At 44.3% G+C, this 12,500-nt stretch overlaps 1 protein-coding gene across 5 annotated transcripts in view; it reads left to right on the top strand.

Annotated features, from left to right (window-relative positions):
• Window positions 1-12,500, top strand: part of ino80 (INO80 complex ATPase subunit) — a 119,185-nt gene that overhangs the window by 61,289 nt on the left and 45,396 nt on the right. For all 5 annotated transcript variants that reach the window (XM_060916313.1, XM_060916311.1, XM_060916312.1 and 2 more), the window contains exon 27: window positions 1,566-1,693. In XM_060916313.1, the coding sequence (XP_060772296.1) occupies window positions 1,566-1,693 (128 nt within the window). The remainder of the gene's footprint in view (window positions 1-1,565; window positions 1,694-12,500) is intronic.

Genomic DNA, 12,500 nt, shown 5'->3' with positions numbered 1-12,500 from the left:
ATACCTTTTTCACTTTTTCTTTCCAATCTACTTTTTTCACTTTCTTTCTTTCTTTCTTTCTTTCTTTCTTTCTTTCTTTCTTTCTTTCTTTCTTTCTTTCTTTCTTTCTTTCTTTCTTTTCAATCTACTTTTTCCACATCTTTCTTTCTCTATACCTTTTTCACTTTTTCTTTCCAATCTACTTTTTTCATAATTCTTTCTTTCTTTCTTTCTTTCTTTCTTTCTTTCTTTCTTTCTTTCTTTCTTTCTTTTTCTTTCTTTCTTTCTTTCTTTACCTTTTTCACCTTTCTTTCTTTCTTTCTTTCTTTCTTTCTTTCTTTCTTTCTTTCTTTCTTTCTTTCTTTCTTTTTCTTTTCAATCTACTTTTTCCACATCTTTCTTTCTCTATACCTTTTTCACTTTTTCTTTCCAATCTACTTTTTTCATATTTCTTTCTTTCTTTCTTTCTTTCTTTCTTTCTTTCTTTCTTTCTTTCTTTCTTTCTTTCTTTTCAATCTACTTTTTCCACATCTTTCTTTCTCTATACCTTTTTCACTTTTTCTTGCCAATCTACTTTTTTCATCTTTCTTTCTTTCTTTCTTTCTTTCTTTCTTTCTTTCTTTCTTTCTTTCTTTCTTTCTTTCTTTCTTTCTTTCTCTACCTTTTTCACCTTTCTTTCTTTCTTTCTTTCTTTCTTTCTTTCTCTACCTTTTTCACCTTTCTTTCTTTCTTTCTTTCTTTCTTTCTTTCTTTCTCTACCTTTTTCACCTTTCTTTCTTTCTTTCTTTCTTTCTTTCTTTCTTTCTTTCTTTCTTTCTTTCTTTCTTTCTTTCTTTTCAATCTACTTTTTCCACATCTTTCTTTCTCTATACCTTTTTCACTTTTTCTTTCCAATCTACTTTTTCCACATCTTTCTTTCTCTATACCTTTTTCACTTTTTCTTTCCAATCTACTTTTTTCACATCTTTTTCTCTTTCTTTCTTTCTTTCTTTCTTTCTTTCTTTCTTTCTTTCTTTCTTTCTTTCTTTCTTTCTTTCTTTTTCTCTACCTTTTTCACCTTTCTTTCTTTCTTTCTTTCTTTCTTTCTTTCTTTCTTTCTTTCTTTCTTTTCAATCTACTTTTTCCACATCTTTCTTTCTCTATACCTTTTTCACTTTTTCTTTCCAATCTACTTTTTTCATATTTCTTTCTTTCTTTCTTTCTTTCTTTCTTTCTTTCTTTCTTTCTTTCTTTCTTTCTTTCTTTCTTTCTTTCCAATCTACTTTTTTCACATCTTTTTCTCTATACCTTTCTTTCTTTCTACTTTTTTCACAATTTTTTCTTTCTTTATACCTTTTTTCTTTCTTTCCAATCTACTTTTTTTCACATCTTTTTCTTTCTTTCTCTTTACCTTTTTCACCTTTCTTTTTCCTTCTTTCTTTCTCTATCAGTATCATTACTGCTCCAGTGATCTCTTGGGTGGTACAGTAATGTGTAACAGGAAGTGACCTCACATTTTGTTCTCGACAGATTATTATAGTCTCTCTCAGACAGCGCAATAATCTTCAACAGGAAGTGACCTCATGTGGTGTTCTGTTGTGTTTCAGACAAGGAGAGTCTGATCACAGACAGCGGGAAGCTGCACACTCTGGACCTGCTGCTGACTCAGCTGAAGTCTCAGAACCATCGCGTCCTCATCTACTCCCAGATGACCCGCATGATCGACCTGCTGGAGGTGAGCTCTTTCTCCGACCCCACCGCGCCACACACAGGGGGATCATGCATAATATCAGCTTGGCCCGTTTTTATAACAACAAAAATGTTCTAAGTCCAAAAAGCCTGAACAACAACCCAACTTGTATACAAGTTATATCCAGGTTGACGGTTCGAGTTCACAGTTACCTTTGGTCGTAGTTAATTGTTCCATTGCAGTTGTTCAAAACAAAAGGGCTTTGCTGAGTGAAGTCCACGAGTGAAATCGTCTTGTAAAAGTCTCTGTCACTTTTCCTCACCTCTAATTACAACCCCGATTCCAAAAAAGTTGGGACAAAGTACAAATTGTAAATAAAAACGGAATGCAATGATGTGGAAGTTTCAAAATTCCATATTTTATTCAGAATAGAACATAGATGACATATCAAATGTTTAAACTGAGAAAATGTATCATTTAAAGAGAAAAATTAGGTGATTTTAAATTTCATGACAACAACACATCTCAAAAAAGTTGGGACAAGGCCATGTTTCCCACTGTGAGACATCCCCTTTTCTCTTTACAACAGTCTGTAAACGTCTGGGGACTGAGGAGACAAGTTGCTCAAGTTTAGGGATAGGAATGTTAACCCATTCTTGTCTAATGTAGGATTCTAGTTGCTCAACTGTCTTCGGTCTTTTTTGTCGTATCTTCCGTTTTATGATGCGCCAAATGTTTTCTATGGGTGAAAGATCTGGACTGCAGGCTGGCCAGTTCAGTACCCGGACCCTTCTTCTACGCAGCCATGATGCTGTCATTGATGCAGTATGTGGTTTGGCATTGTCATGTTGGAAAATGCAAGGTCTTCCCTGAAAGAGACGTCGTCTGGATGGGAGCATATGTTGCTCTAGAACCTGGATATACCTTTCAGCATTGATGGTGTCTTTCCAGATGTGTAAGCTGCCCATGCCACACGCACTAATGCAACCCCATACCATCAGAGATGCAGGCTTCTGAACTGAGCGCCGATAACAACTTGGGTCGTCCTTCTCCTCTTTAGTCCGAATGACACGGCGTCCCTGATTTCCATAAAGAACTTCAAATTTTGATTCGTCTGACCACAGAACAGTTTTCCACTTTGCCACAGTCCATTTTAAATGAGCCTTGGCCCAGAGAAGACGTCTGCGCTTCTGGATCGTGTTTAGATACGGCTTCTTCTTTGAACTATAGAGTTTTAGCTGGCAACGGCGGATGGCACGGTGAATTGTGTTCACAGATAATGTTCTCTGGAAATATTCCTGAGCCCATTTTGTGATTTCCAATACAGAAGCATGCCTGTATGTGATGCAGTGCCGTCTAAGGGCCCGAAGATCACGGGCACCCAGTATGGTTTTCCGGCCTTGACCCTTACGCACAGAGATTCTTCCAGATTCTCTGAATCTTTTGATGATATTATGCACTGTAGATGATGATATGTTCAAACTCTTTGCAATTTTACACTGTCGAACTCCTTTCTGATATTGCTCCACTATTTGTTGGTGCAGAATTAGGGGGATTGGTGATCCTCTTCCCATCTTTACTTCTGAGAGCCGCTGCCACTCCAAGATGCTCTTTTTATACCCAGTCATGTTAATGACCTATTGCCAATTGACCTAATGAGTTGCAGTTTGGTCCTCCAGCTGTTCCTTTTTTGTACCTTTAACTTTTCCAGCCTCTTATTGCCCCTGTCCCAACTTTTTTGAGATGTGTTGCTGTCATGAAATTTCAAATGAGCCAATATTTGGCATGAAATTTCAAAATGTCTCACTTTCGACATTTGATATGTTGTCTATGTTCTATTGTGAATACAATATCAGTTTTTGAGATTTGTAAATTATTGCATTCCGTTTTTATTTACAATTTGTACTTTGTCCCAACTTTTTTGGAATCAGGGTTGTAGAACTTTGACAATATTTCTGCTATTGTTCTCTCTTCCAGATTTTCGATGTCAGTTGGTATGTTTTTCTCTTGTAAATATGCGTGAAAAATGTCCAGTGAAGTTTTTGTAGCCTTTCGGGTGTTCAGCGCGTCTTTCTCTTTCAATCTTCTGCTTTTAATGAAGCTAACCGCACCGCCATGTTTGTTTACAAACTGTCAGTCACTCGCGAGTGCAGAAGTTTTACATCTCCGACGTGTCTCTTTTCCAGTTTTTCGATGTCCATTGGTATGTTTTTCTCTTGTAAATATGCGTGAAGAATATCTAATGAAGTTTTGTAGCCTTTCAGGTGTTCAGCGCGTCTTTAGTTTCAGTTTATTTATTTAGTGCTTAAACCTAGCACTGGATTAGCCTCGTCTCCTCTCTCTCCTGGCTAACAAAGAAATGATCGTGCGCATGCGCAGCAGAAAAGTTTTGTCATTGGATCTTTGCATCAGCTCTGACGTGTGACGTCGTGTTGTCTTGACAACGTGCAATATTATAATAATAGTACACACTCATTCTCCATTGGGGAGAGCGGCGGATAAGCGGAGGATAAGCGATATGATAATATTGTATGACATCAATAAATCCGCTCGAAGTGAATAGAACATGTTTATATTCCATGGAAAAAGTGTTCTGTATGTATATTATATAGTTTTGGATATATGCTCCGGAAACCAACATTGCTCTTCGAAACTAAGTCAAAATCTGTTTGTCAAAATTTGAAAAATGCCTTTTTTTTCTTCCAAAAATCCAAAATAGTAAAAGGCACCAGTTCACATGTTGCTTGATGTGTATACAAAGTTTCATGAAGATATCTTCAGTAGTTTTAAAGATATGGCCCAGAAACGAAAACATGACCGGACGGATGGATGGAACTGGTTTCTGTATCCCAAACTTCGTTTGGGCGGGGGATAAATAGAATATGCACATCAAAGAAAAAAGAAAAAGACACAAATAGGAATCAAATAAAGAAACAAGCAAGCGTTGCAAAGCAAGACAAACCTCACCCGGTAGTACTTAGGATGAATATGAAGGAAGATATCGCAAAAAAACGATTTTGACCTTGTTGGTAACCTTGATTTTGACCTTGTGTGTGAACATACTTGGCCAATAAGCATGATTCTGATTTGCACACCATACCGCTCTCGGCCAATCAGAACGCACCGCACCGCTCTCGGCCGGTCAGGACGCACCGCGCCGCTCTCGGCCGGTCAGGACGCACCGCGCCGCTCTCGGCCGGTCAGGGCGCACCGCGCCGCTCTCGGCCGGTCAGGGCGCACCGCGCCGCTCTCGGCCGGTCAGGGCGCACCGCGCCGCTCTCGGCCGGTCAGGGCGCACCGCGCCGCTCTCGGCCGGTCAGGGCTCACCGCGCCGCTCTCGGCCGGTCAGGGCTCACCGCGCCGCTCTCGGCCGGTCAGGGCTCACCGCGCCGCTCTCGGCCGGTCAGGGCGCACCGCGCCGCTCTCGGCCGGTCAGGGCGCACCGCGCCGCTCTCGGCCGGTCAGGGCGCACCGCGCCGCTCTCGGCCGGTCAGGGCGCACCGCGCCGCTCTCGGCCCGTCAGGGCGCACCGCGCCGCTCTCGGCCCGTCAGGGCTCACCGCGCCGCTCTCGGCCCGTCAGGGCTCACCGCGCCGCTCTCGGCCGGTCAGGGCTCACCGCGCCGCTCTCGGCCGGTCAGGGCGCACCGCGCCGCTCTCGGCCGGTCAGGGCGCACCGCGCCGCGCCGCTCTCGGCCGGTCAGGGCGCACCGCGCCGCTCTCGGCCGGTCAGGGCGCACCGCGCCGCTCTCGGCCGGTCAGGGCTCACCGCGCCGCTCTCGGCCGGTCAGGGCTCACCGCGCCGCTCTCGGCCGGTCAGGGCTCACCGCGCCGCTCTCGGCCGGTCAGGGCGCACCGCGCCGCTCTCGGCCGGTCAGGGCGCACCGCGCCGCTCTCGGCCGGTCAGGGCGCACCGCGCCGCTCTCGGCCGGTCAGGGCGCACCGCGCCGCTCTCGGCCGGTCAGGGCGCACCGCGCCGCTCTCGGCCGGTCAGGGCGCACCGCGCCGCTCTCGGCCGGTCAGGGCTCACCGCGCCGCTCTCGGCCCGTCAGGGCTCACCGCGCCGCTCTCGGCCCGTCAGGGCTCACCGCGCCGCTCTCGGCCCGTCAGGGCTCACCGCGCCGCTCTCGGCCCGTCAGGGCTCACCGCGCCGCTCTCGGCCCGTCAGGGCTCACCGCGCCGCTCTCGGCCCGTCAGGGCTCACCGCGCCGCTCTCGGCCGGTCAGGGCTCACCGCGCCGCTCTCGGCCGGTCAGGGCGCACCGCGCCGCTCTCGGCCGGTCAGGGCGCACCGCGCCGCTCTCGGCCGGTCAGGGCGAATCTGAGTGAATATGAAGGAAGATATCACAAACAATTTTGACCTTGACCGGACGACCCCCAAAATGTTGGAGGTTCTATTTGAGACCAGTGCCTGTCTATCCTGAAAGTTTCATGAAGATTGGTCCAGCTGGTTTCCCATAACATCGTTTACAAACAAACCCACCCTCGACCCTTTCCTGATTGCCTTCGTTGGATTAGGTTAGGTTTTCTCCTCTGTTTGGTTTGTTTATTTGTTTGTTTTTGTTTGTCTGTTCCCAACGTAACTTAAAAAGTAGTGAACAGGTTTGGATGAAGTTTAGTTTTATCCTCGGGTCATGTGATTTTTTTGCTGCAGATGTTTTGTGGCGTGGTGGAGAGATGAACTCGACCCAGCGCCCTTCTGCTTTCTTCTGTTTTTTGCATATTTGTTACTGAATTGTTACAGATTTCACTTTGTTAAAAGGAAGATCATTTCATTTATCAAAGGGAAAAAGGTGATCACGACTCAACATATCATCCTTGTGAAAAAGTAATTGCCCCCCACCCTTTAACATGACAACTGACCGGCCGCTTTTAGCAGCAGCTCCTGAGCGCTTGTGATAACCGAGATCAGACTTTCACATCACGAGGGAAGAAACATTGGCCTGCTCTTCTTTGGGACATGAACTGCCCGCTTATCGTCCTGCGACAGCATCAGGACTTTGACGAGTCCACTCCAAAGTCTTCATCTTGTGTCTTTTGAGCCGTTCAGAGATGAATTTCCTCTTTGGGTTTTAGATGGTTGTCTTGCTGCAAAACCCAACCTGTTCTGGGCTTCAGGAGACGATGAGGATGTGCCAGTCTTCAGGGTTTATTGGTCGAGCAGAATTCATGGCTCTGTCAGTGACGGCAGCAAAGCATCCCCACACCATCACGCTACCACCACCATGTTTCACTTTCGATCGTGTATGATGTTCTTATTGAAGAACGCTGTTAGTTTTACGCCACGTGTAACGCGACACATCTTCCAGAAAGTTCCATTTCTGACTCGCAGAACATTTATCCCAAAAGATTTGGAGGTCAACACGGTGTTTTATTGCCACATGTGAGACAAGTCCTTGTTGTTCTTTGTTAGCAGTGGCCTTGAAGCTGTCCCATGGATATAATTTTTGAGCAGTTGTGGAATTATGAGCACTGACCTTATCTGAGGCGAGCGTGGCTCGCAGTTCCTCAGCAGCATATGCATTGTTTTCAGATATTTCTCTTTTCACATGACGCGTTTATTCTTAGCTGTATTGTTGCATGTTTGTGTTTCGCCACAATGCCACTCTGGAGCTGTATGGGAATTCACTGCAGTGCTTTAAGCCTTTTTAACTTTTCTTCAGAAATTTGAAGGCTGGAAGGAAGTTGCCAGGTGGTTATACACACTTCGCTTCCTGTGTTTGTGGAGTAGTTGCACCATGGGAAATGTTAATCAGAGGGGAAAAAAAATAAAAACAAGACAGCATCCAATGATCCTACGATTTCATTGACTGTTCAGTCTGATGTTGGATTTATTTTTTAATCACAAAATTCTAAGGATAATACTTTAACAACACACACACACGATGATAAACCTCAGTTCTCCGAGCTAAAGCGTGCTGTGTGTGTTTGCTGCATGATGTCATGACTGATTTTGCAGCGCTCTACTCACTTGGCTGTGGATTTAAATGAACCAGCTGGAGTCAATTTGAATCTCCGAATCAGCTCTGGGGAACAGATTGCAATCCTTCACCATGTAGCTTCGACCTTGTTGGTCATGACATCAGTAGTGGTTATGTTTGGGAGTGGATGTTGATGTTACTGTCACACGACTCGCTGGAATGGAGAGATCTTTGTGGTGTACGCTGTAACCTTACTGAGTGTCTTACACATATTACAACCCCGATTCCAAAAAAGTTGGGACAAAGTACAAATTGTAAATAAAAACGGAATGCAATAATTTACAAATCTCAAAAACTGATATTGTATTCACAATAGAACACGGACAACATATCAAATGTCGAAAGTGAGACATTTAGAAATTTCATGCCAAATATTGAGGCTGGAAAAGTTAAAGGTACAAAAAAGGAACAGCTGGAGGACCAAATTGCAGCTCATTAGGTCAATTGGCAATAGGTCATTAACATGACTGGGTATAAAAAGAGCATCTTGGAGTGGCAGCGGCTCTCAGAAGTAAAGATGGGAAGAGGATCACCAATCCCCCTAATTCTGCGCCGACAAATAGTGGAGCAATATCAGAAAGGAGTTCGACAGTGCAAAATTGCAAAGAGTTTGAACATATCATCATCTACAGTGCATAATATCATCAAAAGATTCAGAGAATCTGGAAGAATCTCTGTGCGTAAGGGTCAAGGCCGGAAAACCATACTGGGTGCCCGTGATCTTCGGGCCCTTAGACGGCACTGCATCACATACAGGCATGCTTCTGTATTGGAAATCACAAAATGGGCTCAGGAATATTTCCAGAGAACATTATCTGTGAACACAATTCACTGTGCCATCCGCCGTTGCCAGCTAAAACTCTATAGTTCAAAGAAGAAGCCGTATCTAAACACGATCCAGAAGCGCAGACGTCTTCTCTGGGCCAAGTCTCATTTAAAATGGACTGTGGCAAAGTGGAAAACTGTTCTGTGGTCAGACGAATCAAAATTTGAAGTTCTTTATGGAAATCAGGGACGCCGTGTCATTCGGACTAAAGAGGAGAAGGACGACCCAAGTTGTTATCGGCGCTCAGTTCAGAAGCCTGCATCTCTGATGGTATGGGGTTGCATTAGTGCATGTGGCATGGGCAGCTTACACATCTGGAAAGACACCATCAATGCTGGAAGGTCTATCCAGGTTCTAGAGGAACATATGCTCCCATCCAGACGACGTCTCTTTCAGGGAAGACCTTGCATTTTCCAACATGACAGTGCCAAACCACATACTGCATCAATTACAGCATCATGGCTGCGTAGAAGAAGGGTCCGGGTACTGAACTGGCCAGCCTGCAGTCCAGATCTTTCACCCATAGAAAACATTTGGCGCATCATAAAACGGAAGATACGACAGAAAAGACCTAAGACAGTTGAGCAACTAGAATCCTACATTAGACAAGAATGGGTTAACATTCCTATCCCTAAACTTGAGCAACTTGTCTCCTCAGTCCCCAGACGTTTACAGACTGTTGTAAAGAGAAAAGGGGATGTCTCACAGTGGCAAACATGGCCTTGTCCCAACTTTTTTGAGATGTGTTGTTGTCATGAAATTTAAAATCACCTAATTTTTCTCTTTAAATGATACATTTTCTCAGTTTAAACATTTGATATGTCATCTATGTTCTATTCTGAATAAAATATGGAATTTTGAAACTTCCACATCATTGCATTCTGTTTTTATTTACAATTTGTACTTTGTCCCAACTTTTTTGGAATCGGGGTTGTATATCACATACTCTAACCATTAGGCCATGGGGGGAACGCCGTGGTGTTATGGTTAGAGAAGCAGCTTTGGGACCAAAAGGTCGCTGGTTTGATTCCCTGGAGCAGCAGGAATGGCTGAAGTGCCCTTGAGCAAGGCACCGAACCCCCAACTGCTGTGTTGTACGTCACTCTGGATAACAGCGTCTGCTAAATGCCATTAATGTCATGTACTCCTACTGGAGGTGATGGTTCGGTCATTACATTACTCTGTGTGTTGTACGGTGTTGAAATTGTTAGTGTGTGCAGTGTGCAGTTATTGTGTGTGGGGTGTTTGTGCTGTTGACACTGCGGTCATCAGGTTATTGTGTGTGCAGTGTGCAATGCGGTCATTATGTTATTGTGTGTGCTGTCATGACGTTATTGTGTGTAGTGTTGTGCGGTCATGTTATGGTATGGTGGTGTTGACACTGCCGTCATTAGGTTATTGTGTGTGCAGTGTGTGGTCATTATGGTATGGTATGTGGTTATGAGGTTGTGTGTGGTCTGCTGTCATTATGTTATGGTATGTGGTGTTGACACTGTGTGGTCATTATGGTATGCGGTCACTAGGTTATTGTGTGTGCAGTGTGCAATTCGGTCATTCCCTTATTGTGTGTTCAGGGTGGTCATTTACATTATTGTGTGTGTGTGGTCATTACATTATTGTGCGTGGTGTGCGGTCATTAGGTTATTGTGTGTACTCTCATGACGTTATTGCGTGTGGTGGTCATTATATTATTGTGTCAAGTCAAGTTTATTTGTATAGCGCTTTTAACAATAGACATTGTCCCAAAGCAGCTTTACAGAATCTGAATGACCCAAGACATGAGCTAATTTTATCCCTAATCTATCCCCAATGAGCAAGCCCGTGGCGACGGTGGCAAGGAAAAACTCCCTCAGACGACACGGGGAAGAAACCTCGAGAGGAACCAGACTCAAAAGGGAACCCATCCTCATTTGGGCAACAATAGACAGCATGACTATAACATTAACAGTTTTAACATGAAGTCAGTTCCGTTGATGTTATAAACTCTTCATTGATGGAAACTTGAGTGCAAAACTGTTCATGACAACTGCAGTCCTAAAGTTAGCAAGTCAACTGTAGTCCTCAGCCATAAAAGCATTACTGTAAGAGTCCAGAGCGTCCTCCAAGTGTGACTTTCAGCTGTCCATATGGGGCCGTCCTCTACAGGAGCGATGTGATGAGACTCCAACCAGACACAGGGCACCAGGATGGATCAGGCAGGTCCGAGGAGCAGAAGAGGTTCAGCATCTCGATCCCAGGACCGACATGTAACTCAGAGGGACAGATGGGGGGGGAAGAGAGAGAAAACACAGGTTGTTAGGTATGCCCAATGTCACCTGAATAAGTAGGAACAGTATACATATTGCGCTGAGTGCAAGCAGGGACTCCGGCAACTAACTATGACATCATAACTAAAAGGGGAGAGCCAGAAGGTAACACAGGCATGAGGGAGCCCCGGGACATAAAGCAGCAGCCACTACACCGTCAACAAACTCGAGTGAGCAAGCGAGTGGGGACTGACAGCATCCATACATCCCAGTTTACCAAAACACTCTGTCTGAGGACCCTCCAGATCTACTCCTTTACCTCATAAACACCATTAACACAAGGCTTGACTAAACAGATATGTTTTCAGCCGAGACTTAAACACTGAGACTGTGTCTGATTCCCGAACACTACTTGGAAGGCTGTTCCATAACTGTGGGGCTTTGTAAGAAAAGGCTCCGCCCCCTGATGTAGCCTTCACTATATGAGGTACCAGCAGATAGCCTGCACCTTTTGATCTAAGTAGGCGTGGCGGGTCATAAAGGAGCAGAAGTTCACTCAGGTACTGTGGTGTGAGACCATTCAGTGCTTTAAAGGTCAATAGTAGTATTTTATAATCAATATGAAATGTGATTGGGAGCCAATGCAGTGTGGATAAGACAGGGGTGATGGGGTCATATTTTCTAGTTCTAGTAAGGACTCTCGCTGCTGCATTTTGAACTAACTGGAGCTTGTTTATGCACTTATTGGAACATCCAGACAGTAAGGCATTACAATAATCCAACCTGGAGGGAACGAAAGCATGGACTAGTTTTTCCGCGTCATGTAGTGACATTAAATTTCTTATCTTAACGATATTTCTGAGATGAAAGAAAGCTATCCGGGTGATGTTATCAATGTGAGTTTCGAATGAAAGACTGGGGTCAATAATCACTCCGAGGTCTTTTACTGCTGCATGTGAAGAAACAGAAAGGCCATCCAGAGTCACTGTGGAATCAGAAAACTTACTTCTAGCTGCATGTGGTCTGAGTACGAGTACTTCAGTCTCGTCAGAGTTAAGCAGAAGGAAATTAATAAGCATCCAGTGTCTAATGTCCTTCACACATTCCTCAATTCTATAAAGCTGGTGTCTCTCATCTGGTTTTGCAGAAACATACAACTGTGTATCATCAGCATAACAGTGGAAACTAATACAATGTTTACGAATAATATCACCCAGAGGGAACATATATAAAGAAAAAAGCAGTGGACCCAAGACAGAACCTTGTGGAACACCAAACTTTACCTTGGTACGTCTAGAAAAATTACCATTTACATCAACATACTGATAACGATCAGTTAGATAAGAGCTGAGCCAGGAGAGGGCCGTTCCCTTAACTCCCACAACATTTTCTAGTCGATCCAGAAGAATGGAATGATCAATGGTATCAAACGCTGCACTAAGGTCAAGCAGCGCGACACAGCCCTGATCAGACGCCAACAGTAGGTCGTTTACTACTTTAACCAGTGCTGTCTCTGTGCTATGATGAGGTCTAAATCCTGACTGATACATTTCATGGATGTTATTCCTATGTAAATATGAGCATAACTGCTGTGCCACAGCTTTTTCAAGGATCTTGGAGATAAAGGGGAGGTTTGATATTGGCCGATAATTGGACAGCTGACAGGGATCGAGGTCAGGTTTTTTAATCAGGGATTTGATAACTGCTAGTTTAAAGGATTTGGGTACATAGCCAATCATAAGAGAAGAATTTATTATTTTTAGAAGCGGTTCAATTATTTCAGGCATTATCTGTTTGAATAG

This window comes from Neoarius graeffei, chromosome 3 (genome assembly GCF_027579695.1).
Source record: "Neoarius graeffei isolate fNeoGra1 chromosome 3, fNeoGra1.pri, whole genome shotgun sequence".
In the NCBI taxonomy this organism is placed as follows: Eukaryota; Metazoa; Chordata; class Actinopteri; order Siluriformes; family Ariidae; genus Neoarius; species Neoarius graeffei.
This window is presented reverse-complemented; position numbering and strand designations above follow the sequence as displayed.